Below are 25,663 nucleotides of genomic sequence, written 5' to 3'. Positions count from 1 at the left end.
ACCTGTTTCTCATCACTTGACTTCAGCCTCAGTAATTGTCCCCATTAAATACAAACCATCTGTAAATGGAAACTTGAGTGATCGAATGATGGGGGTAAGATGAAACTCAGTCTAAGTGTCAGATGGGAATCTTCACATGGGTGTTATCACACTTCTGCCCATTAAAGCCGACCCTCAGAGCTTCGTTGGGCTCATTATAAGTGGTAGACTGAGACTAATACACTCTCTGCTACAAGGCACCTGTGTTTCAGATAAGACTGTGGCAATGTCGTTAAAATAGAGCTTCAGGAGCCCATTTGTTTTCAGATTTATGGCCGTGACAACCTTGTAATTTCTCACTCAATGATAGCCAAAAACTCCTGCCTTCCCTTTGCCCGGAAAAAGATATGTAAACCTCATTAAAACCTTATATATTTCATTACAACACATACAAAAGATTGTTGCATAGTAGAAAAACGTTATTCGATAAAAAAATACATTTATTTGGAACAATTTCAAAATGGCAATTTGTTCACTGTAAGAAATATGATTGCAAACAAAACTGTTTTTGTATCATCAACAAAAAGCAACAGTAGATCAGATCATGCACAACTTCTGGGCAACTGCACAACTAGACTATTAGACAGTGTGTTTAATAATTAGTTTAATGTGTCAAGTAATCTTTAAAATCACCATGATATATAATCATATATATACATATACAGTAATTGCTCACCCACAGATAACTAGGGCATGCTACTGTAAAAAATAAATGAGAAAAAAGGACATACAACTAGTTATGAGACTGAAGGTTGTGAAACATACTACTTCCTGTTTACAGTAAAATCGGATGAAGCTTCTGTATAGATTTGCATTCCATCTTATTCTATGTACAAGGTGTCAATATTTCCTTTTCTAAGGCCAGATTTCCATTGTCACCGTGATTGAAAGCACCATTTTAACCGACAAAACAAAAGCAACAACACATGTTTTTCTTTGTTGCCTTCACAACACCCAGGCATATTCCGTATATTTACAAATCAAAGACCTCTAGTTGCGGGACATTAACTGATTATCCAGAGCAGAAGGTTGAGCGTGTCATATCAACATGATAACTGAGCCTCCGACGATATTTCGGTGATATGGAAGCAGAGCAACATTTCCCCTGCCTTCACTGTCAACTCTTTGTGGTTTGGGTTCTATTATTCAAAATGGAACGAGGCAAAGCTATTAAAAATAAACATAGAAAGGTTACACTTGACTGGTCTTACAGCCTCTTGGTTCAGTTTGTGTTACAGAGGGAAACATCAACAAATACCGGGAGATTCAGAGACACTTTTATTTCTATAAATGAGTTTATCCTTTTATATCCTGGATAATGTAATAATGCCTCGAGCACCTAAATGTCTGTAAATTGACTCAATGGAGAATTTAAAACAATTTCACTTATATATTAAAACATGTAGATTTTTTCCCCTTCTACTAATCTTTTCTCATTTACATTATATCAATATTTTTCAAAGATTGGTTCTCACAATGTCACAAAGTCAAGGCTTGTGAGTTATTTCATTTTAGTAGCTTTAGTAGTAGTTGTTGTTGGGTTTTTTTTGTGTTTTTTTTTTTTTTTTTAATCTGTATATTATTATCATAAAGAACCAAGTTGATGCTGCTGGAGGTAAAACATCACAACATGTCCAAATTAGTAATATCACATCCATGATGGTGGTAAAGAGCAAATATTCCTGATGCTAATTGGACATTTTGTGTTCACCACCCTCCATTCAGAAAGCCCAGAGTCTGGCTTTGTGATATTGATATTCATCGAGTATTAAGTAAACTAGATACATAATCTATCCATGTGAGTTAAAAACATGACTTGGAATGGCAGCAGCTATCAGCAGGAAATTAAATAAACATAAGAACAATGCAAACAATTTAAGCACAATTGTGGTACAACAATCTGTACTTACTCAGCAACAGAGCGCATGTCTTAGACATTAGTACAGTTTGGAAATTCTCTTCTGACAATTCTCTCCATGTTTCTGCCAATTCCTCCTGGGAAAAACAAAGGAACGATGAAACAGGCAAAATAAAAGGAATGTCAGCTGCTTTGACTTCACACACAAATGACTAGTTGCAGGTATAATTTTTCTTTCTTTTCTGCGTGACACTCATGTTGGGCTTAAGTAAAACTCGCTGTTAATCATCAACCGAACAACAAAGTTTTATCTACATTCAGCTAATCTTTTCTTTTTTCTTTTTTTTTTTTCTTTGCATGAAGAATGGTTTGTGCATGCTTTTATACTTCATCATAAATTCATCACCTGGGAATTCTGGTTGAAAAGCCGCCTGTTGTCTCAACAAAAGAACATGGGCTGTACAATCCGGACTGAGCTGGTGATGGAGAGCTGATTAGATGGGATCTCTGTGACAAGTGGGGTCGTTCAGATTGTGCAGACACTGGCTTTTTTCCAAGGTGGCACTTTTATCTCTCAACTGTGTCACTAGTTTAAATTTCAGTGATTTGCATAAAGCTGCATGAAGTTAATTTCATGTTTGCCCATAAGTAATGTCGTGGCAGTAAATTCATCAAGGTAAAGCTCTGGCTGTCAGTTCAGATTTGCTAAAAAAAAAAAAAAGAAAAAGAAAAAAAAAAGGGTGATTTATGAGATTTGAAATTGCTTTTACGTTGAGAATATTTTAAGACTAAAATCTTCACAGTCTGTCAAATCACAGTTTGAAAAACCAAAGCTAAAATAAAGTTTTAAAATAAGAGTAAATGGGCTTTATCAAATTTATTACAGTTTAAAAATGATCTTAAATTGAAATCTGTCTAAAAGTACATCTTAGATGGCTGCAGTAGAGAGACACTGACACAGGCTCCCTGTGTGCCAGCAGCAGAGTTTCTCCACTGGTTTACTTTGGTTTTCTTTTGTTTTTATATGTGTTTATTTCCTTATCCAAACCAAGCTCCATAGTATTGATGTATGTAGCTTTTATCAGATTTTTGCTCATAGTATACGTTAATTGCAGATATATGTATTAAACACCAGCAATAACTTCAACTTTTTCTTTTGGCTATTTGGAAGCAGTAGAAATAGCTTGTGAATCCAACATTTACATATTATCATGCACAGTTGAGTTGACATTTTGAAATTATTAGCAAGCAGCTAGCACATCTAGCTGTTATTTGAGTTTGTAGAGAATATTTTATTTTTATCTTTCAGATGTGTTTGTTGGCGTCCGATAGATTAAATCCAATTAGAGCTCCATTTTTGGTCTCCACCAACACCTGAGGGAAATATGCAGCATTTTAGCTGCTAAAATATCCACTATGCTCAGTTAGATAGTCACAAACTGTGAATGCAGTCTGGTGCAGAGTCAGTAAAGTGTTGTTCAATTTTTATTTTTATTTCTTTGCACTGAATACAGATAGGTGCCTGTTGCAGATGAAAGCAACACAGTGAGAGATAAAATACTAAAAGAGCTGAAAGTCAACAGAGCCTCCATAAGGCTGAGGGGTACTGGCACATTCACTCTTTGTGACACCTTTCACTGTTTATAGTTCCCTTCATATATGAGCTGCATTTCTCACACTGTCCAATACTGTCTACTCTAAAGTTAAATATAACTGAGCTAAAAGATTTATTCATTCTAATCAGAGAACTGCTTTATAAAGTAACCCCTTATTTTTTCTTTCATTTACTTCCTTTGCCTTTCATATTAAGAAATCCAAAATTTATTTCAAGGTAGCCTGTGTGGATGACCTTGTGTCTGCTGCAAGGAATCATTGAAAAGACTCCTGGATTTCTCCCACAGCTTAATTCATTCTGACTTCAATGGAACTGAAAATGTCTACTTATTATGAAACATGAGCTCATGTGAGCTGTCATGATAATCATTCAGAGCTGATTTGTATTAACATAAATCAAATTAAAACTAAATTTACATTACTTATAATTTTGAATTTCAGCCATCAACTCCTACTTGAAATGTTAAAATCTTAGTTTTGGACTAAATCTCAACAGATTTTACCTCAGAGCTTCAAGCTGTACCGTCTTGGACCGACAGACTCTTCTTACTGAGCCTGGTAAAGCCATTTGTTAAGAGCACATAAAAATCACTGAACCCAGAAATTAATTAAATCAAAACTGGTTAATGTTTTTTTTCCTCAGGACGGAGCCATGTTTCCCACTGGCTGGAGAACAACCTGCCTTCAGGGGTATGCAAAATTCAATACTTCATATAATATCATTCAGGGGAATATTACATGAAGACGTTGATATTTATAATATTAAATATCAATGTGTGTAATGGGTTCTCACAATGGCCATGTTAATAACTGCAGACATGCTGGGCTTAGATCTTGCTGTATACTTGTGAAGAGGATTGAAGCTTGGTGGGAACAGTTGTATCCAGGCCAAAATCAGCCCACATGTGAGCGAAGCCAAGCTTCAAGGTATTGATAAAATCTTAAAATAGCAAGTTGTAAATTCATTTAATCTAGCGAGCACCACATCAAAAGTCAAACGCTGCCCTGCCCTTTTGTACGTAAACAGTTCTGAGAGCAACAAAAAGAAGAAAAGGAGTTAATTTGTTTCATATCGGCAAGAACTTGGAAGGTAAAAACAGCTGAGAAATGAGAAAGAGCCAAAGTGCTGAGTGACCACAAAAGCAGCCTGCAGCCCACATGTCTGTGTCAGGAGCACTGCAACGGCACTTTTGTCAAAAAATCCACTCTGTCTGCAGGAATAGTACTCGTCTAAAAGACATCACAGTGGATGTTAGGCACAGCAATCAAAAAGTTAGTTTGTCATTGTGATATGTGCTAAATGTGAATATGCTCAAGTTGTGTGTGTGTGCGTGTGTGTGGCGCAGCTTGTAGAAATGTGACATGTTGCATTGGAAAAGACGTTCCAGCAGCTCAGATGTGTGCCAGATTTCCCGCCTATTTAAAGAGGACAGGACAAAAATTTTGCTTTTGCATCTCCACCAACTATATTCAAAACAGATGCTCAGCGGTGTGTTTTTAGGGCAATAAAATGTTAATCAGCAACAGTCTCCTGGAGTGACAGTTTTTCCTTAAATCCTGTATTAATGTGTCTGAGTAGTGCAAAGATATTATTGCCCCGTATTTAATTTTGTCTTGGCATAAAAACAACAAAACAAAAAATAAATAAATAAACAAATAAACACAACTGACAAATAGTTTCTGACTGAATTTCCTAAATCCTAAAATACACTGACTTAAAATCAGTGGTGGAAAGCAACAGCAGATTTACTGACACAGTAATATCCACTGCAGTAACAGATCCGACGAACTGAATGCAGATGAGCCAAATTCAGAAACTTCCAAGGTTACTGAACAAAAGAATAATATAAAAACTTGTAAAAATAGTGAAAGAAGAAAGTGTAGATACCCGACAAACTTGTATTTGCATGCAGAATATTTGGAAACACCGACAGCCTTGAGCAGTCTACCACGACTACATGTTCTTCGGGTTTCAGGAGCCCTTAGGTCAGCACTCATTGCTGACAAGTTTAAAAAATAAAATAAAATAAAATAGCCCAAGTTTTCCACAATTTTTATAATTTGGTTGTTCTGCTGAAAAACCCAAGCCCTCCAACCTAAGTTTTCTTACATTTAGCTCAAGATTCCTTGCTAATCTTCTGATTTCATAGTTCCTTTGAGACGTTCAGGATTTTGAATACCCGGAGCAACAGACAGAATCTCCAGAAAGTTTTACTGTAGGCAGTTTTCTTTACCTTATTGGCTTTACGTCCTCACCTATCACCGTGATTCCAGCTCCTATTTTCTATTTAGCTTTTCTAAAGACTAGCCTTGACGGTCTTTCAATAGAAGAATCCTCTTTAGCCTTACCCCATCGAGTCCTGCTGTGCTACATAAATTTCGTGTTGAACCGAAAACTCCAGATAGATCCCGGTCAGCCTGAAGTACTTTCTCTACAGTCAGCGATGACATTCAGACTTCTTTAATTTCTTGACACATCCAAGAAGCGTCTCAATGTATTTGGGAAACTTCTTTAACGTTGACTTATTGGTTGTAGCATCTGAAACTCTCCTTTCTTTGCCATTGTGGAAAAGAAAACTGGACAAAATGACCCTTTTTAGTAAACCCATCATTCGTTTATCAGTCCAGGTTTAGGTCATCTGAACGCTGAAAAATAAGAACTGATGAGTCTTCTTTGTTTTTCATTATATATATATATATATATATATATATATACTTTTTTTTGTTCAGTAACCTTGAACATTGAACATTTTCCGAAAATATTCTGCTGATGCAAATCGGTTCATTTGCATTTCTTTTGGAAGATATTTTGAATTATGTGCTTGAAATACTGGAGTTGGAATATACTTTACCTGGGTACTTAAATTTTATGCTAATTTACTACTTGTTTGTTTCAGAGGAAAATATTATGTGTTCTTGTGCATATTTGGTGACTACAGTTACTTTGCAGGTGGAGAAAAATCTACATTGAGCATACATTATGATATAGTAAACAGCCCATTAAAAATTTTCCCAAAATATATGTATTCATGATAATAGTATATATATAATACTATAAGAATAATACAGCCTGCTTTGAAAGATTAGCCTGGAATTTTTCATGCAAAGTGTAATAGATCATTTTAAAATGTTTGTATTCCTACTTCAAAACATCTTACTATTCCTCTTACATTTATTTACAAAATAATATGTATTTGTATTAGTACCTCTGCTTCTGGCCTCCAGATCATTTGCCATGAGTTCTTTTGGAGAGGGAAACTCGCTGAGCTTCACCTTGGACATGCTTTCATTCTGACCGACTGTACTGATCACTTCCGGCTCTTTCTCATGACTGTCCTCAGTCTGAACATGGATCCAGGGGATTTTCCTACAACCAAACAACCATGCAGCGGAGAAAATATGTGAGCTTTTCACCAACATTTAGAGATCATTAGATTTTTTGAATTCAACAAGACGTACTTTCTTATCTGAGTGAACATACCTTTTGAATTTGTAGATGAAGAACGCGGCTAAACCGACAAATACGACACTGAGCAGCATCAGCATGGCCGACCCGCTGTGGATGGCGTTTGAATCCACAAGAGGCGCTGAAAGACAACCATGTCAAATAAGTGTCATGGTGTTTCTCACTTTTCTTAAGCCATGTCTTATTTCAAGGAGATTACTTTCAATATCTCGTGCCATGTAACCGCTGCAGGCGCAGAGCTGCTCGCAGCATGTTATACCCTTGGGGTATTAATAGGAACCTTTAGGAGGTCCGGTGCCTCTCTCTGGGGACTGTCATGCAGGTAACTTATGCATAGTCATGGCTTTTTAAATGCTGAGATGCAATATTCAAAGTATTTCCCCTCACCGCCCATCTTTCTCTCCTTCAGAGAAAATCCTATGAAGCCTACGACCTTTCAGGATCATTTTAAAGGCAACCCAGACCTTTGTATGCAGACACAAATGAAGACAGATCCGCCAGTGGATGAAAAGGGTAAAGCCACGCAGGGTTGATCGACACGTTTTTGCGATATGCTAATGACCTGGTGACCCTGCCGATTTCCTCAGCGCATACCAAATGCCTTCTTTGTCAATCATGTCATTGATCGGCTGATTTCAAAGAGAACTACAGTTTCAGCCTCTGGTTCAGAACCAATGCACTCAGAAGGACACTTAAATCCTATCATATGGATCTACCGTTGGCTTTGTCTTATTTTATATTTTGTGTGTCAGTGAGAGAAAGAAATGCGCAGTAGATGTGCAAACTAGTGGCATAAATTAAGCCTAAGGCAATTTTGAATCCATTATTTGTATACACCTGAAATGGCTTTTTTAAAATGAACAGTAACAGAGTCGCAGTGCAAAAATACAAAGAAACTTACCCAGAGTTTGCTGAGTCATGTACACAATAACGCGAGTATCGGCTTTCAGCTCAAACTGGATCAAGCCTTGGTTCAGGGCAGTGACAAATATATCTGATATCTGTTTTCAACATTTAACACAAAATGGAAAAAACAATGAAAAAAACATTATGAGATGTGCTGCAATAAATTAAATCTAATCTCTTTAAAATGAAACATCACAATGGACTTTCCTATAATAGGTAAACATTTCTTGAAGAGATTCAAAGAAATAAGTTTGGTTTCTAAGAGTTAGATGAGAATGTTTGACACCACTCAAATGCTTATAGATGGAGTTTGGAGCTTGAGTTAGAAGGTGAGGTGAAATTTAGAATAATGACTGAAAGCAGGGAGAAACAACCAATCTGGTTTTCTCAATAGTCCAAAAATTCTTCTGTTAACAATTCAAAATCTGTCTAACAAAACTCATAACAGCAAATGAAATTTAGCCTGCGCTGTTCATAAAGTGCAGAGCAATAGTTCCCAGCCTGTGGGTCAGGATCCACTGGTGAACTACAAGAGTCTTGCGAGTTGACCAACGAATCATTTACAAAACAAATTACAAATTTGGTAAACAGATGTCATTATGGGGGCAAAAAAAAAACCTGCCATTACATAAAATACAGATAACATTTTTAAATAATTTGAAATGGAACATGACCTTTACAGACACAGAAAATGTAAAGAAACAAACAAACCAAATCTTCTCCTGTTTTCAGATCAATCAATTGCGATCATTACAATGAAAAAGTTATCTGAGGAAATATTATTAACATATTATTTGGGCCAGATTGGGATTGATTGGTTACAGTATCTTTCTGTCTTTTATCAGCTATGGTTCTTAATCTTAAAGCTGTTGGTTTGTTAGCTCTTTCATGTGGCGGCAGATATGAAAACACACACACATGCACAAAGCAAGCAACCAGCCAAAATCAATTTCTGTCATTATTAACTGGTGGACATGTTTTGGCAACATCTTTCCACCAACTTTTCAAGCCTAATCATATTATATTACTGAATGTGTCGTATCAGTACGAGGGTGGAAGCCTCTTCAGATTAGTGCTAACGATTACCGACTCAATATTTCAAGATATCGTGGTTCTCACCGTCTCCAGAGCCTCCTCACTCCTTCTCTTCTGCTCGTTTGATGTATTCTCATCAGGCAGGATGAAGAGCTCTGCTGTAGTTGGAAGTCCCGGGTACAGAGACACGAGCAACTGATCTCCACGAACCCCGGACACCTGCAGAGGGAGGCAGGTCTGACTTCACTGCAGGGGTTGAAGTTAGGACCAAACTTTGGACATTAAAGTCAAACTCAATGCAGTCCCATGGCATTTCGAACCTGGCTTCAATTCATATTCACACTAACAAGAACAAATCTCTCACACACACACACACCATGTGAAACATCATGACTACTGTGCATCAATGGTATGAAATAATAATGACCCTGAAAGTGACTGGTAGATGATGTTGGGTGCAGGAAAGCAATAGGGACTTGATATACCTGTGACAGAGCTGTCCGCACCACATGGCCTATGTCCTCCCTCCACTCGGGGATGTCAGGATTGTGCTCGTCAAGTGCCGGAGAGAACGACAACAGCAGCGACCTGAAGAACTCTGGAGAAGAAACGAGGTGAAGTGATGTTAGAATACGAATGTTGCTCCTGGTTTCATTCCTGATTAATCTGATGTGCAGTTTTGTCCTTCTTCATTTAGTATACATATCCCTTGAAGTTATTTGCTCCTCAAGATTTCGTGTTCGTTTACCATGACATTTTATTCATTAGGGATGTCCATGTTGACATCAACGGGGCGTAGCTTTCAGCGGGGACCGGGAGGCATCATACTTTTCCAGAGATAGCACATTGCATATTCATGTAACGCGTATCGCACCAATTAAAGTGCGCTGAAGACTGTCTCCCCAACTCACCTTTAACAGTTATGATTTTTGAATCCTGCATTACGGTGCTCCCAGAAGCAACCTGGACCGTGACCTTGTTTTTCCCTTCTTTGTGAAATGTGTAGGAGATGCTTCCCTCCAAGGTTATAATGGGCTCGATTTCAAAAGGAAAAACACAGAGAGTTGAAAAGAAAAGCCTGCATCTTCTCAGTCACATATAGAAACGTACATGCAGCCCCTGGCATATTGTATAATGACAGAACTGCAGTGAGCACAATCGACGTGATAAATAAATACGACCAGCCATCTTAGCTGGATTCTCTGTGCAGCCGTGTTTAGTCACATTCTGCAAGATTTGTGTGAGAACCCTGCAGATTTACAACAACACAAGGGCGTCTAGAGAGGAGCTGGGAAACGGAAAGAGACGACAGTAAACATGGCAAGAAATGTGTGTGAAACAACAGTGGGAGGACAAGAAGCATCTCACCTCGGAGCTGTTGTCAAACCACCAGAAGAAGGTCAATGTTCTGGTGTGACTCGGCCAAACCACCGCAGTCAGATTAGCCTCCTTCCCCCTGATGGCAACAATAGGAGCGGAGAGATATACGTGCTCCACAGGACCTGGGGCAGCAATGCACACATCCATCCATACCGGCGTGCAAATAAATCCACACACACAGACACGCAAAACACATACAAATTCAACAAACTATTATGGGGATTACAGCTCATGTGCATTTGGCTTCAGGTGTGTGCTTTTGCATTTTCTAATGCATGAAACTAATGTAAGCATGACTGAAATAAAATCTGCAGACTGGAAACGTGACTATCCATGAAAGAGGAAGGGTTCATGCTATATGCACTGCCGCAGGAATGAGTAATGACATTTCTTATTCACATACTGGTGATGTGTAAAAACAGTGTGCTGCTGTCAGATCCCAGGCTGTTCTCAGCCCAAGCTGTCACTCGGTAAATCCCAGTCGCTCTGTAGATGTGCATGATGCCATCATCAGTCCTGCTCAGGTTAGAGTATGTGATCTTGATGCCGTCCCCAAAGTCGAGGTGGATGCTGGTCCTGAGTGAGTCTCCCTGCGGATGGGCGGTAAAACATGGCATCTGTCATCGGAGCTTAGGTTGGGGGATACTTTTAGACCAAGCACAAGCAAGGTAAGCACAGGCCACTACTCAAGTGCCTGCGCCATGTCATCAACGCTTCATCTGTGATTTTGAATTCCAGCAGACAGAAATTCAACTGAGAGATGAAGAGCAAAAACAAAGAAAGCTACAGAGACTGAAGGTTTTTTTTTTAATCATCCAAAATAAACAAATAAGTCAAATGTTTTTCAAACGAGAAAAAAAAAAAAAAAAAAAGCTAACTAACCCCAGGTGACATCTAGTCAAGCAGATAACTCTGATTTCATTTTATTCTCGTTTTGAGAAATATCAATTGTGATATTTCTGCTGCAACACTAATATAACAGGTTAAGGAGGCTTCATTAGGAATGCTCACAGCCATGAAATATCACATTGCACAAGTTAAAAACAACCTGTCTTTCTGGGATTTGTATCAGTGTGCCTGGTACTCTGGATAATCCACTGAACTGATTTATTTAGTCTATTTTTCTGAAGGAAGTAGTTCCAGTATAAACAGTTCATAGTGCGATCTGAGGATTATCCAGAACTAATGAGAATATTGACTCTTTTTTTTTTATTCATTACAAACTAAATTCATTTCAGCCCAGCAGCACTGGGCTGGAAATCTCAGTAATACCTAAAAACAAAGCGATATGCATGGCTACACTAGAGGTGAGTGGGGAATGTTTTATTTTTTTTTTTAGCCATGCTAGTGACTTGGCTCGAAGGATTAAAGTCTGCAGTGGACTTACTTAAAATAACCACTGAATGGATTTTCATGAAATCTAGTACAAATATTCAAAGTATCCTAATGAGCCAACTTTCCCTCATGCACAACCATGACATTGCATTTTGGGGTTTGTGTGACATATCTGGGCAAACACTGGATGCTTCATACGACTGTAGATTTTTCATCAGTGATATGACTCACATCGTCGAGGTAGACCAGGAAAGTGACGTTAGTTCCGACCGTGGCGCTGAGCTCTCCTTGACTGGTGGACAGCCGGAGGCCTTGTGGTGGTCTGGGACGACAAGGCTGCCTCTTGGGCGAGTACACATTCCTCCCTGCCTCCTTGCAGTTGTTGGATAAAACCTTCCGATACCTTTGAGGGTCAAGATCAAGTTAGAAACAAAAAAAGAAATGAGCGATAGGTGTTGTGTACATGTTGTGTATTCCATGTAATAATGTAATAATATAGAGTGCACTGTGTAGACATTATCATCGCATACACGAATGAAATGACATCAATCAAACAGCAGCTTTGGTGAGTTAGTGTCGATTCAAGTTTAGAAAGAGATTAAAAATGCTTTGATTTTTCCTGGGGCAGTTTCTCCATCATTGAGAATCTTTCTGTTGTGCTCCTCAGTTGCATCTCTGGAATTATTTGTGAAACAATAGTGTCCATCAGCAGCACACAGATTGATTATGCATACTGGCCTTTTTGAATGTCCTTAATTTTGTTGCTTTTCAAGTGTGAAGACAGTGCATACTAAACACCTGCCTAGCAATATAATGCATTATGGAATTAGGACGGATTTCCTTAGTTATAGGCTGAAACTTTTTTTTTTTTTTCTCAGCTATTATATTTTATTTGCATTTGAGACAACAAGCAAACCAGCTAGAACGGAACAATATTGCTTTGAACATTCGGGCCACTTACCCTGTGCTGTTAAGGAAGCTTTGGCTGGTGCTACAGCTTTTAGCTGCACCATTTGGATTAAACCAAAAAGCTGGGGAGCACTTCCCATCCGCCTGGCGTTCCCATCCATAATCACTGCCAAAAAACACGACACTTCATAAAATGATAAATACTGCTACTCAATAATCTAGCTTCTACAAGCTTTTATAGTGGCACAAATGTTTCGCTGTTGGAGATTCATGGAATATTTTAAGACCTTTACCAGAAACATGATTGTCAGACAAGAAGGATCAAACAGAATTTAAGACAGATGGATAAAAGATATTTAAAATTCAACTCGTGATTCATTATTAATTGAATTCTAAGAAGTCACTTGACATTATGCAAATTACAGTAGCACGAAGTTCCTAACTTCCATGTACAATTTCCCAACTATAATTAGATTTCATGGACACATTTCTATTGGTTATCCAGTAAATATGCACTGTAAGATGGATATCAAGGTATATGAAGTTCAGCTAACTTTTACTTCTGCTTTTAATTACAAATGTCTACAAGCAGCTGCTAATGAACTGCAATTGAATTCACTGCTCAAAAGAGTGGGGCTGTTTTTCAATCCAAGAAATGAAGGCTCACTGAGGATAAAAGTAACAGGTTGATCCCAGTTGAGAAAAGCTGAGACAAGAAGTCATTACCATTCAAAATCATAGGTTGTGCAGAGACATGGCTCTGAGGAATAGATCCTGGAATAGTCCTGGACCAGCATACAACGGTTGCCTGGTCTGCGCTTCATAAAGATCTGCTTCTCACCCATCACACACAACTCTCCCTATCAAGCAAAAAGAAGTTTTTGTCACACAACTAAAATAAACTCAAACAAGAGAGAGACATTAAATGTAAAATGTAAAAAAAATAAAATAAAAACTCATGTCCGTCCATTTTTTTTATTAATTATGACAGCTACAAATATCCATGTCTACAGGCTTGTGATAAATCATGAATATTAAATATTGCTGTTACCTTGTTTTGCAAGTGCCACGTTTGATAATCTCCATCCATGCATCTCCTGCTGAAGAGGCCCTTGTAATCGATCTTGATCAGCTGCCACTCTGACTGATGGCTGAAGTGCCCAAAGAAACTGGAAATTGATTCACCGAAATAAATGTCAATTTCAGCTGAGCCTATTCTGGGGTACAGCTTTCTGATTTAGTGGCTCAACAAGAGCATCTGCAAAATCTGAAGTCTGACAGCTGAGATAAGTTTTTCATTGATGAAAGGTTTAAGTCACTGGGGAGAATCAAGTGGACCTTTCTTTGTTTACATCAGCAAAGAGCCTGATATTTGTCTCATTCCTCCTGGACATTGGTGTCTCTGCTTACGTGATAATATGATTGTCAGATTCTGGTTCCATTAAAACTCCATCCACATACAGAGGTGCCAAAGAGAAACTGTGACGGTCCCACTTTTTTCCTTCATCAAGACTGATCCTGCATCCAAATAAATAAAAAAAAAAAAAAAGAAAGAAAGGAAAGAAAAGAGCTGTCAATGCACGGCCATCTGTGTAAAAGTCCAGCAGAGACAAAACAAGGTAAAAGGAAAGGTAACAGAATATTTCAGGTTATATAGCTTTTGCTGTGGTTGAAAAATGAGGCACCTTAGATTTTCTTTGATGTGAAAAATTACCTCGACAACAGGCTGCACAATTGAACAAATGTTTCGCAGACCAGCTAAATTTTTGAAGGTGACAAAACAACTGAGAAGAGAGATATGACTCTGGCTGTAACATTAGACATAGATTTTGGAGGGTTTCAAATCACCTTTCTCAGAGCTTAATCACTTCTGACAGGGCTGTGGTGTGCAGGGACATCAAAGTAGATAGTGTTACAAAGCTCCCACAAAATGAGGGAGTTATGAGGGCATCCTCAGTCTCATATTTCCACCCTGTTCTACTTCTCATTTACATAAAAGCACTCAAACCATCATATCCAACCGAGAGTACAAAGCCATAACAGACTCTCTTCTCCTGGAAATGATTCAGACTCTGTTTTGAAGCTGCAGTCGATACAATAATCATGCAAACTTGGCCCATCAGCATTTCAAAAACATTAAATGTAATCATATGCTACATCAAATCCCCCCACACACAAAAAATGAAATGATACCCCCAGTAATTTACCACCACAACTCAAACACCTACTGTTCCAACTCACAGTGATTATGACGTTAGCTATTGTTGAAGAGGAGCTACACCTACCATAAGTGTCGGATCGGCGATGCTGCATGTAAGACTGCCAACAAAGCCCCTCCATTGTCAAGAAACCAAATGTTGTGCTCTTCATCAAAAATCTGCATCGATGCATGTTGAAAAAAAAAAAAAAACAACAACAACAACAACACACACACACACACTCATTTGCTCCATTTATGAAAACAGGCTCAAGAAGAATAAATCCCCTGTTTGAGGTAAACACACTCGATGTGTCGACCCTGACAGCGCTCACCTGTCTCCAGCTATTTCCTGCATCAGATGTTATAAACATCCCAAGGTTGGTGGAAGACAGCTCTGTTCCAACGTTCCCTGAGTACAACAAACATGAATAATTTCACCTGTTGTTTTTACATAGCAAAACCTCCACAACACACAATCACCTGATCAAATCTCAAGTTAATTTGTAAATCTGTGTGTGCCCTCATTTTCCACCAGAGGACACATCTATGACTTCCACTGCAACCTGATCATTTAAGCCAGGATGTGAGATTTACAGTAGGAGATGAAGTTTCAGTGTCCAATTTCAATGACAGAAAGAGGGCAGGGTGTGATTAGTGTTGTACATTTCTGTCGCTCTCTACCAAAGCAAGCGGGAAAACCTTTGGTGATGGAAAATTTGTCTCACCATTTCTGTCTCATGTGATCAGTGTGACCGCTAGATAACCCTACCTGTGCCCACAATGACTCCAGGTACAGACGTTTTGCTGGTGATGGGTCCGGATGTGTAGGGATTCTCCAACATCTCCAGATGAAGATGCAGCGAACAAAATGGCTGTCAACAAAACAGATTCCAGTGCAGCACAGGTTGGGACACTACCCATCAGACAGATCTTTACGGAGACAATTATAATTAGCTTTGCCTACAAACTATTCTTTCCAATGAGGAAAAAGTGGGAACATTTATAAAACAAAGATTCCTTTCATCCAGTCCGCCAAAAAAGAAAGAAAAGAAATGGCTGAGAGGACACAAAGGGCATTTGAATTGTTTCATTCTAAAGCAAACAAGGCATGTAATTAAAATTCCCCAAGATGCACTGATAACAGTGACAAAATGAATTCAAATCATTTCACTCATTTCCCAGACTAAAGCACACCGAAAAGCATCAACAAGACTTCTCAAACAGCCGAGGCTGGAGGGGGTCAGACGGCAGACGAGCAGAATGGTCACAGTGAAGACACAGTCCCCACAGAATGTAGATTTTAACGCTGTGTCTTATTAGCTGAGTGATATACATTATTTCAAACGGTGGAGGAGCACACTGACTGATTAGGTGACTATTATACCTGCTGAATAACAAAACGGCCACATAAAGTAATTCTGTGTAATCTAATATTCATTAGTCCTGTGTGAATACAGGTAGTAAATTGAAATCACAGAGGTTAATGGAAAGTCTGGACCCCTGAAAGCAAACGCGTTGACACCCTGCCTTACACGATAATAAGAATATTCCAGCCAAGCATCTCCTCGACCATTTAGGGAGCTAAAAAGTCGAGCTGATGCTGCTACTGGCACCTGGCCCTTTGTAAATGTGGCTTTGAATTAAAAAAAAAAAAAAATCCAAAGCACAATTGATGAGGTTGAAACATTTGATGAATGATATATGTCATAAGCTCCATTTCATGTGATCCTGCCCAAAGGCTAAAACTCACCAGAATACAGTGATGGTTATTTCCAGCCACATCAGTGGCAGGTGGTGGCAGAAGGGCCCATGTTTGTCCCTTGTTGTAAGTCATAAAGGTCTTGATTTGATTATCCACCAGTTTGTTGGCTAGATACATGCCATTTATCCCCTCAACCTATGGAATATGGAAAGTAAAGCTAAAAGTTACACAGAAAGACCTCTATCTGTATTTGTTATAACTAAGATGGAAGCAATTAATGTTGTTGTGCAGCTACTTATGTACACAGGGACAATTTAATCAACAAATCAAATCTAATCAAATGAGTTACATCAAGGCACTTTGAATAGAGCAGGTCTAGACCAAACTCATAACGCATCCTAAGATTCAGAAATACAATACTATTTCTAATTGTCATAAAAATGTGAAAGTACATCAAAATTATACTCAAGCAGAGAGTGCTACATGCTCTGTGGCTGAATCAATTTTTAAACAAAATGACTCACATTTTGGTTATGAAATGGTTTGCTGCCTGTGCCTGATCGATATGTCTTTCACACCACTGGTCAGGCAGAGTGAGCGATTTAAAAATGTCAGATGAGAAATATTACGGCCATTTTTCACAGTTGGTTAATACTTAAAAGATTTAAAAAAAAAAAAAAAAGTATGAAACAATCAAAATTGAAAATAATTGCTACTGCTCATAACAGCCTGGCCAAGCTGAGGTTTTCAACTTAGCTCTGGTATAATGGGACAGGGATTTAGCTGAGCAGTAACAGAAGCAACAGTCCATAAACAAAAATGATTACACACCTTATAAAAGTCCACCAGCAGGTTACCGGCAGGTCCTCGGCTGGTTCTCAGATTTTCTAATGAGAGGGTAAAGTAGACCCCAGGGGAGTCTGAGATATACAGGCTGTAAGTATTGTTCTGATTCCACTCCTGGACCGCAGCAAAGACCTGCTTCTCATCTGTGCTGATGATATGCATGTCCTGTCGGAGGGTATGGACCGATGGAAAGCAAACACAAAAGAGATGTAAAAGAGGCCATATAACGTTTGGGAAATCTCCTCAGTGGAGGACATTTGACTGATGTTCGGATCGTACCTTTGGTAAACAGTATTTGGGCAACTTCATCCGCTTAAAGGGCTCTCTCATGTAGGAGACAAAGTAACTGGCTCGTCCGGACTTGGTCACCTTTACATTTGAAATAAAAGCAGCTTTGATTTTCTTTAAACACAACACCAACATTTTTACCAACACATTACAATTTTCTGTTTGAAATGATGCCTGGTTTTTATTCATACATTTCTATTTTGATGGATGCCGTGACTGTTCTCCTGTACTAGACTACACGGACTGAGAGGAAGAAAAGACATGAAGTGAGGATTTTCACAAGTCATGCATTAGTTGAGAGAACTTGTCAATATCCCAAATGTTGTTTCACTCTGCGAGCAGAGAACGTGAAGCTCAAGTGTTTCCTGAAGGAGGTGTATTAATTCACAACGCACGACGGACTCAACAAAACACTTTAATTTTACCTTCCATACTGTCAAAAGCCGACTAAAATTACCAACACAACTGAAATTATTATCATTATATCAATTAGTCTAAAGCTATGAAGGCAGTGAAGATTGTGTTGGCTTTATCTACAGTGCAGCTTGAAGATCTTAATGCACTACCACTTTCCCATCCACTTACAGGCAGGGCAACACTACTTGATTGCTTATTTTCTAATCAACTAGAAGGATGGTGTTTGTCTCCCAACACACTACATTAGGGCTCTAATGGAATAATCTATCGAAAATCAATGAGCTGCATTTTCCCAGACCACATTTTTGAGGATGTTGCACTTGGCTGTTCCCTCTCTCCCATGAGACTTTGGAGGTGTTGAAGACTGCTTATTTCGTTGTAGCCCAATCGATAACCTCATTACTCTTTGTCAAGTTAAATCCAACTGCCCCAAGCAATGAAAGTCACAAGAAAGTCATCTGTGCCACCCGAGCTCCACGCAGACACTCTCCCTGTGTGTCCTGTTATTTTCACCAGCATCTTCCTTGTGTCTGCCTCCGCCTTGACGGTCAATCTCATCTCAGCCAAATGCAATTTGGGCATTTTATTGAATCACCATTTCTGAATCAAGCTGTGATATATTTTCTTTCTCCATACATTTTCATTCTTACTTGGCTGCAGTTCCAATCAAGTCTGTGTATTAAATATGCTGAAAAGTGAAACTGGGTCACCGCTGAAGTATGACTGCTGTAACATCATATCATATCAATGGATTAAATCTGCGGATAAATAAATTAAAAATGAACAGCAAAACATTTAGAGGTGTTTATTCAAGATGAAAGAGCGGAGAATGATTCACTGCAAACTGTGCATGTGAAATCCACGATCATTTTATTTTTATTTCCCTGAAACTTAGCTGGCGTCTTCCAAGGATGAACAAATGCATCAAGGCTGACTGAGAAAGAGAAAATTACTTAGCCGAGAATGGAAATCAATGACAGTTGAGGGCATTTGAAAATTAAATTTCTGATAATGACCCTGTCTGCCAGTGTCTAATTGGAGTCAAAGTCAGAGTGAATGGTAATAAGGACGCCAACCTGTCTATTCTCAGTCCTTTGGCATGTGCTCTCAGCAAGAAAACACAGATTTGCAGGCATGGAGTATGTCTGTGCAGAAACTCAAACAATGAATGTGCCTCGACATGAACAAGACAAAACCTAATCAGTCCCCACATTGGGCCAGTGGGGAACAGGTGTGTTAGAGAAAACCATTATATGGCTTTTGATGGAAAAGACAGAAAAAAATAAAAACAGCAGCAACAAAAAAATAGAAGCTCAAAGTGCATGAGTACGAAAGAAGACAGGGGTTGGTTTTAATGTGGAAAAGAAATGTATCACTTTGAAAACCTGTGTGAAAACATATTCATCCTGCACCACCAGTGAGTTGGTGTCCACATGGCCAGGGAAGAGGTACTGCCTGTTGCCTTCTGAGCAGCGCTGGGCTCTGCACTTCACGTACTGAGCACCTGGAAAGAGGCAAAAGGAAATCAATCAGAAGTAAATTACAACCATTTACTTTCAGGCAGCACTCCGTATGCACTGAAGCTGCTATACAGAGAGGACTGTATATAATAAATACACTTAAAGTTCACTGTTCTGAATCAACTTTAATCTTTGGCCACAACCAAAAGATAGACGCATAGATCCAAATGAGCCGAGATTTGGGACAAATAGAGGAAGCTTTTACAGCATGTCATATTACAAATAAAAAGTTCAGGATGTAATTGCGTGAGACAATGAGGACTGTATGCAAATTCCAATACAGATATCCTCACCACAGGAAAAGTATGAGTTTATTTTTCATTGCAGGAAAACCCCATAATTGGCGTAACATAATCTACCATGCTGTTAAAAAGAGGGGAGTTGTGGTTTGTCTATGAGACACAGGGGATAGATTAAGAAGAAGAAACATCAATCAACCTACTAAAACTCTCCATTTTTGTCAGGAGACACCTATTCTGCTTCCCTAGACCTCCAGGGACCAATCTGAAAAGTAGAAGGAGTCTCATCTTCCCTGTGACCTTGCTCTAAATGAGAGGCAAGGGGTCCTGCGGGTCTTGCTACTGTGGCAAACTGGAGCTGTGAACTCACTGCTTTTTGCGATGCGCGTCTCGATGTGGACCACATCTGATTCTTTGTCCAGCCCCATTACCGCCCTTGAAAGAGCAGCAGGAGCAGACGATAGAGAGGAGGAGAAAGAGATGATGGAGAAAGAAAGGGAAAAACGAGAATAACAAGACGAAGAGAAGTACAAAAGGCTGGTGTGAGTGTCACTCCAATAGATGGGCATCCCTATTACTGGAAACCAAAAAAGGATGTTTTCATCTTCTGTAAATCAGCACAGGATCTGCAGCACCAGCAGCAATTAATCTCAATTCACTGGAGCATCAACATAGGAAACATCAAGGGGGGTAACAAAACATAAACGTTCCCCATAAATATCTATTATTGCAATTTTGTGTTATAAAATTATAGGTGGCCGCAAAATCATTTTGAAAAACAACAGTTTGATGGCGTGTGTTTGAATTAATGGTTTCAAGAGCACAAATATAGCATACTTTTGGGTGCCGCAATGCCCGCTGTGTTCCTCTTATTCATCCAATGTTTCACCATTAAAGCATGTGGAGAGGATGTCCTCCAACCCATGTCCTTTCTCTCACAGATAAAAAAAACATACTTAGGTTTGACACATGCCATGACAAAGGGGGATGAACAGGCTCACATCACTATTCACAGCCTTGTGCCTGAGCTGTTGAGATTGCTAAATGACAGCAACAACAAAAACAGCATGTCATGTTCGTGCTATGGAAAAAAAACCCGCAATATTTCTTCATGTCTACGTGACATGGATATAATCAGTTTTCTGCTTGAGTGCCATGAATGGGATCTGTTTTTGACAAGAGGTCACTGAATCCTCCTGACGGCTTAGGGTCATGAACACTATCATTATGCAAATTATAATTAATCACTGAGTAATAAAACAGTTCAGAAATAGAACTCAGATAATCATACCAGTAGAATCGGCCTGGCATCACGTTGTCGTGGACAAGCTGCCATTTCCTCCCAAAGTCCATTGAGCTGTACAGCTGCAAAGTAAAATTAGGCTGATCTTCATCACAGTTTTAGGAGGAAGATGCTGTTAAGGAGCAGCATCACAGTCATCATTACATCCACATCAGAATCACAGCGAAACAAGCTTTTAAAATGCTAATGTATGCAGCATCGTATATTATCTCATCTCCATTTAATGGTTCATTGTTGATTCACGGAGATGCTACCTTGCTGTCATGACTGTAAGCCAGTATCCAGTTCTCCTGCGACGGGTGGAAGAGCAGGCTCAGGATGTTGAAGTTAATGGGATACTTCTCAAAGCTTGCCCCTTCATCTGAACTGATGAGAACAGCGCTCTCTACCTCTGGGTCGCTAAGCATCATTATCTAAAGTACAGGAGGCCAGGCAAAGGGTACAGCATTAGAGGAGAGGGGGCGAGAGAGAGATACAGTCATTTGAAAGCAATTAAAAAAAATAAAATACGCCAGGACGAGCTTGTAAGAGATCATACAGAAAGCAAGCTGCAGAGAAAGGCTGACCTTCTGTTTGTTGGTGGGGCAGACGTACAGGTAGCTTAAAACTGTCCTTGAACCCACTTTGTCATTGAGTTTGACGTAGGTGCTCCCATAATCATTGGATCTGGTAGCAAACAAACAAAAAAGGAGAACAAAATCATGCTCTGTTTAATGAGGGGGGGGTCCATTAGAGACCTGCCATAAACAGATTTTAAAGCACCATCCCAGTGGTTTGCATGCTTTAGCCCATTAACTGCAAATCAGTTATTGTTCGCGTGACAGTACATCCAAAGAATACCATGTGTGCTTAGATTGATTTTCTACTAGCTTGTTCTGCTCAACTTTGTGGCAATCCAGCAATAAATGAGCAACAGTGACAAAAACCTGGAATTAATCTGTGTGTATGTGTGTGTGCTATTTGACGATGCACAAGCACACAGGTGACAGGACAAATATCCCTGCAAATCCTGGAGACAGTATGTCAAATGTATAGTGCATTCATGCTGTGAAATGCGGGGAAGAGCTAGATGAACAGGTGAAATATGTCAAATATGTCCAGGTGAGGGGAAGGATTATGCCAAGCGGTGAAGGTGAAGTAAAAGTCAAAGAAAATATCACGTGTCTAAAAGATTGGCCATTCTTATCAAATGAGAGGGGGGATGATACAGTTTTATGACCTCAACCACTTTATTTCCACTCACTGACAACTGGCAATACAAGAAGGAAGGAAGTGCAAGACTTGTTGACCAATATTAGCAGGGGTATAAACGGAGATGTGAACCGCACCAATTTGGAGATATTCCAAAAAATTGTTTTATGACGAGAAAAAAAAACGTTTTCTTGGGGCTGAAGAATCCACACAAAGCACTTTTGTAGGTGACAATGAACTGAAATGTGTTTACAAGAGAACGCCGTGGGACAACTTTGGCATTAGTCTATAATTTAGAAAAAAGAAGAAGGGAGAAAAAAAAAAAAAAAGCACCTTGTCATTGTGTGGTAACAAATTACCGCTCAGAGCCCCGTGCTGCAACTGCATTAAAAGGAAGCTCCAGCTTCTATGCTGTTTGACAAGCAGCAAGGAAATATGGTTATCAAGAGAAGCATTAAAATGGCTGACATAATCATTAGGCATGTCCTATTTCAAAGTGCAACACCATTTCAGCAATAATGCAGCTCTGACAAACACAATATGAAAGCTAAACATTTATCCTACAGATGTCGGCCAAGTCTTCACGGAAGTGTCTTCCATTCCACGCTGACGTGTAATGAAACTGGCGGGTGCGCGCAAGGTAGGAAATTAATTTAAGAATTTCAAATGTGCGATGAAATTGGTCAGGACTAATGTAAGTGCAATTTGCAATTTAAGGGCTAAAACATTCGGCGCAGGCATAGTCCTTGAGTACCGCAACACTGAGTGATACTGTATAAGCCCTTTGTCTCCCTTTATGCATGTGGATGCTGGAACAAAGAAGACAGTGAGAAAGGAATTTAAAAGACATCCTTTCCAGAACAGTGGCGAGATCCCCGTTGATACAGGGTTTTTTTTTTTTTTTTATATCTTAAATTAATGCAAGAATAGCAAGCATTTGTTCTTTCTGTTTCCACTTAGTTTCATCTTTTTTGTATTCAGTTTTCTTCTCAGAAGGGAAAGCTTAAGTTTGCTGTTCTTTAGGTCATGGGTTTGAAAGGCCTGGGGACATTCTGTGTGGAGTTTGCATGTTCTCACTTGTGAGGCCTGTATGAGCTAACATATTTAGATTTAGAACGGTGACTCTAAAATTGCCCATCAGTGTGACTGCAAGAGTGAATAATATAATCTCTATGTCAGCCCTGCGAAAAACTGGCGACCTGTGCAGGGTGAACCCCGGTGCCAGTTGGGATTGCCCCCCCACCCCCCGAGCAGCAGATAATACTGATAAGCAAACTGCCTGCTCCTTTCCAGATCCTGCATCCCACGACAAGGGCAGATTTGTCATCCTCGTCTTCATTTTTCTTTCCATCACAAACAGCCGTTCCACGTTTTCAGCCCTACCTGAGTGCCTTCAAATGTAATTTCACTGCATAATTGGATAGACACCAAGATTCTGCTGTCCTTGTCTATGCATTAATCTGAATTGTCCCATCTTTTTGGTGAGATTGTTTTTAAAGGCTCAGCAGTGAACACATTTGTATTTGGGCTTAAGTTCTCCTTTCAGTTGCCATATCTTACTGTGGTTGTGGCTTTGAGACAAAGACTTCTAAATGACGTTATAACATAATAAAGTTTACTTTAACAGAATAGACAATCTTCCCAAAACATAAAGAGCCTTGTTTAGATAGCCTATGTAAGCCAATCCATTGATCTGCATGTTGCATTTTACCACCAACACCAGCCTGGAGCTGTAGTCTTACATCATTTATTGTGTTATCACAGACATCATTTACTCCCATTTCTTTTCATAACGTTCAAATCATGGCTACTCTAACACACAGCCTTTGTGCACCCCTGGAGGTATTCTCTAATTTACCCATGATGCCATTGTTAAGCAGACACCTTGATGATGGAAGACCTCCTGTACACAATACGGGATTTCAAAACATGTCAAGCCGGGTGTAAATCTTGTCAGGGCCTCTGGTGAAACATATTAATTTTGATGTCTCAGCTTTGCAGACTTACAGACTCTTTTCCACATGTATTTCAGGATGAAATGAGGGTGGGGGAGATGGTGAGAAAAGAGACATATCAAAGACTGGATTGTGCTCTATAGTTTGATCCTTAATGAATTCTCATTCTTATTTATGACCTGACAGGGCCCTGTAACTCACTGAATGATATTACTGTGCCATACAATAGCAATTGCATGTCAATTGCTCCGGAAACAAAAGGTTACAGATGACAATCAATCAAAAGCTGAAAGGAAGTTTCTAGGTCAGACGAAATGAACAACAGATCCCAATGCAGAAATTCATCAGATAAATCCTCCTGTTTAACTTTCAAAAAGTTTGTTTGCTTATGACGGACAAAAAAATGAGTTGGGCCTTTTCCAAAAGGTCACTTCCATCTTAGTTTTGTTATTTATGGGACTGTGGGAGACAAAGAAGATGCTTCATTTTGAACTGCATCAGACTGCTTTATTAAAACATACTTCATATTGGCCTCCAGTTTGACTTGATTGTTCATATCCTAGCTAGGAAGAACACCATAAATCATGCTCACCGTACTGAAGGCTCTATGAATATATTATTCTTATTGTTTTAAGGGAATTTAGCATTTTTATAAAATTCTTGCAATGATGCCAGAACTTTTCTATTTAGATGGAAAAGGAAAAATAGCAGTGATTAAAAATACACTCACCTCCAGAGCGAGCTCTCAGTAACAGCCCCCAGGTTGAAGTCATACAGCTTAGTCAGGATCAGGATCACCTGCAACACAACAGCAACCGTCAGATTTTGATGCCTGCCAAGACCTGGTCTGAAAAAAAAAAATAAAAAAAAATAAAAAATAAAAAAATAAAAAAATAAATAAGAAATCAGTGCCTCACTCACATACATTACCTGTCTATACCTAATGAAGTGGAGTGAATGCATCGCTTTATTAATGTTTCATCACTTTATTAATAAACATCAGTCTCAGTCTGTATGTTCTCCCAATGACAAATGATCCTCATGCTGACGAGAGATGTCAGTCTGCGGGTGGCAAGATCTGAGAAAAACCCATGTGGCTGTCAAGAGTTATGCTGCATCTCATGTGGAATGATACCTACATGACAGCAAAATCGGAACGTAACTGTTCAATGAACAATGAAAATGCTGTGAGTGGAGCACCCTCTTTCAATCCTGTTTTTTTTTTTTTTTTTCCCTTTTCTTGAGATTGCGTCGTACTTTTACTTTCAAAACAGCAAATGAGCTTAAAACAAACAAACATTGATGGAGAATGTTCCATTATTTTACTCATTGGTAGAGATCCAGTTCCAGTTTGGGCTAAATGTTTTTGCTTGTTCTCTGGTTGGTTGGATGGTTGGACAATGTGTTTCTGGGGAGGCAAAAATGCGGCCCATAAACGCCTGCCAAGGCACAGAGGGCAG

At 39.2% G+C, this 25,663-nt stretch overlaps 1 protein-coding gene across 1 annotated transcript in view; it reads right to left on the bottom strand.

Annotated features, from left to right (window-relative positions):
• Positions 1-555: 555 nt before the first annotated feature.
• Positions 556-25,663, bottom strand: part of LOC115055112 (VPS10 domain-containing receptor SorCS3-like) — a 38,608-nt gene continuing 13,500 nt past the window's right edge. Inside the window, exons 2-27 of the mRNA XM_029520581.1 lie at positions 24,934-25,001; positions 21,624-21,723; positions 21,312-21,470; positions 21,046-21,119; positions 20,125-20,189; positions 19,381-19,499; positions 17,570-17,659; positions 17,276-17,455; positions 16,493-16,639; positions 15,512-15,614; positions 15,075-15,151; positions 14,828-14,919; positions 13,953-14,060; positions 13,594-13,711; positions 13,269-13,402; positions 12,595-12,708; positions 11,865-12,036; positions 10,702-10,888; positions 10,287-10,420; positions 9,830-9,953; positions 9,404-9,516; positions 9,003-9,137; positions 7,879-7,978; positions 6,993-7,098; positions 6,718-6,878; positions 556-2,034 (exon numbers count right to left, since the gene is read on the bottom strand). Of these exons, the coding sequence (XP_029376441.1) occupies positions 1,970-2,034; positions 6,718-6,878; positions 6,993-7,098; positions 7,879-7,978; positions 9,003-9,137; positions 9,404-9,516; positions 9,830-9,953; positions 10,287-10,420; positions 10,702-10,888; positions 11,865-12,036; positions 12,595-12,708; positions 13,269-13,402; positions 13,594-13,711; positions 13,953-14,060; positions 14,828-14,919; positions 15,075-15,151; positions 15,512-15,614; positions 16,493-16,639; positions 17,276-17,455; positions 17,570-17,659; positions 19,381-19,499; positions 20,125-20,189; positions 21,046-21,119; positions 21,312-21,470; positions 21,624-21,723; positions 24,934-25,001 (3,045 nt within the window). The 3' untranslated portion in view covers positions 556-1,969. The remainder of the gene's footprint in view (positions 2,035-6,717; positions 6,879-6,992; positions 7,099-7,878; positions 7,979-9,002; positions 9,138-9,403; positions 9,517-9,829; positions 9,954-10,286; positions 10,421-10,701; positions 10,889-11,864; positions 12,037-12,594; positions 12,709-13,268; positions 13,403-13,593; positions 13,712-13,952; positions 14,061-14,827; positions 14,920-15,074; positions 15,152-15,511; positions 15,615-16,492; positions 16,640-17,275; positions 17,456-17,569; positions 17,660-19,380; positions 19,500-20,124; positions 20,190-21,045; positions 21,120-21,311; positions 21,471-21,623; positions 21,724-24,933; positions 25,002-25,663) is intronic.

The sequence above is a fragment of the Echeneis naucrates genome, chromosome 15, assembly GCF_900963305.1.
Source record: "Echeneis naucrates chromosome 15, fEcheNa1.1, whole genome shotgun sequence".
NCBI classification, from domain to species: domain Eukaryota; kingdom Metazoa; phylum Chordata; class Actinopteri; order Carangiformes; family Echeneidae; genus Echeneis; species Echeneis naucrates.
This window is presented reverse-complemented; position numbering and strand designations above follow the sequence as displayed.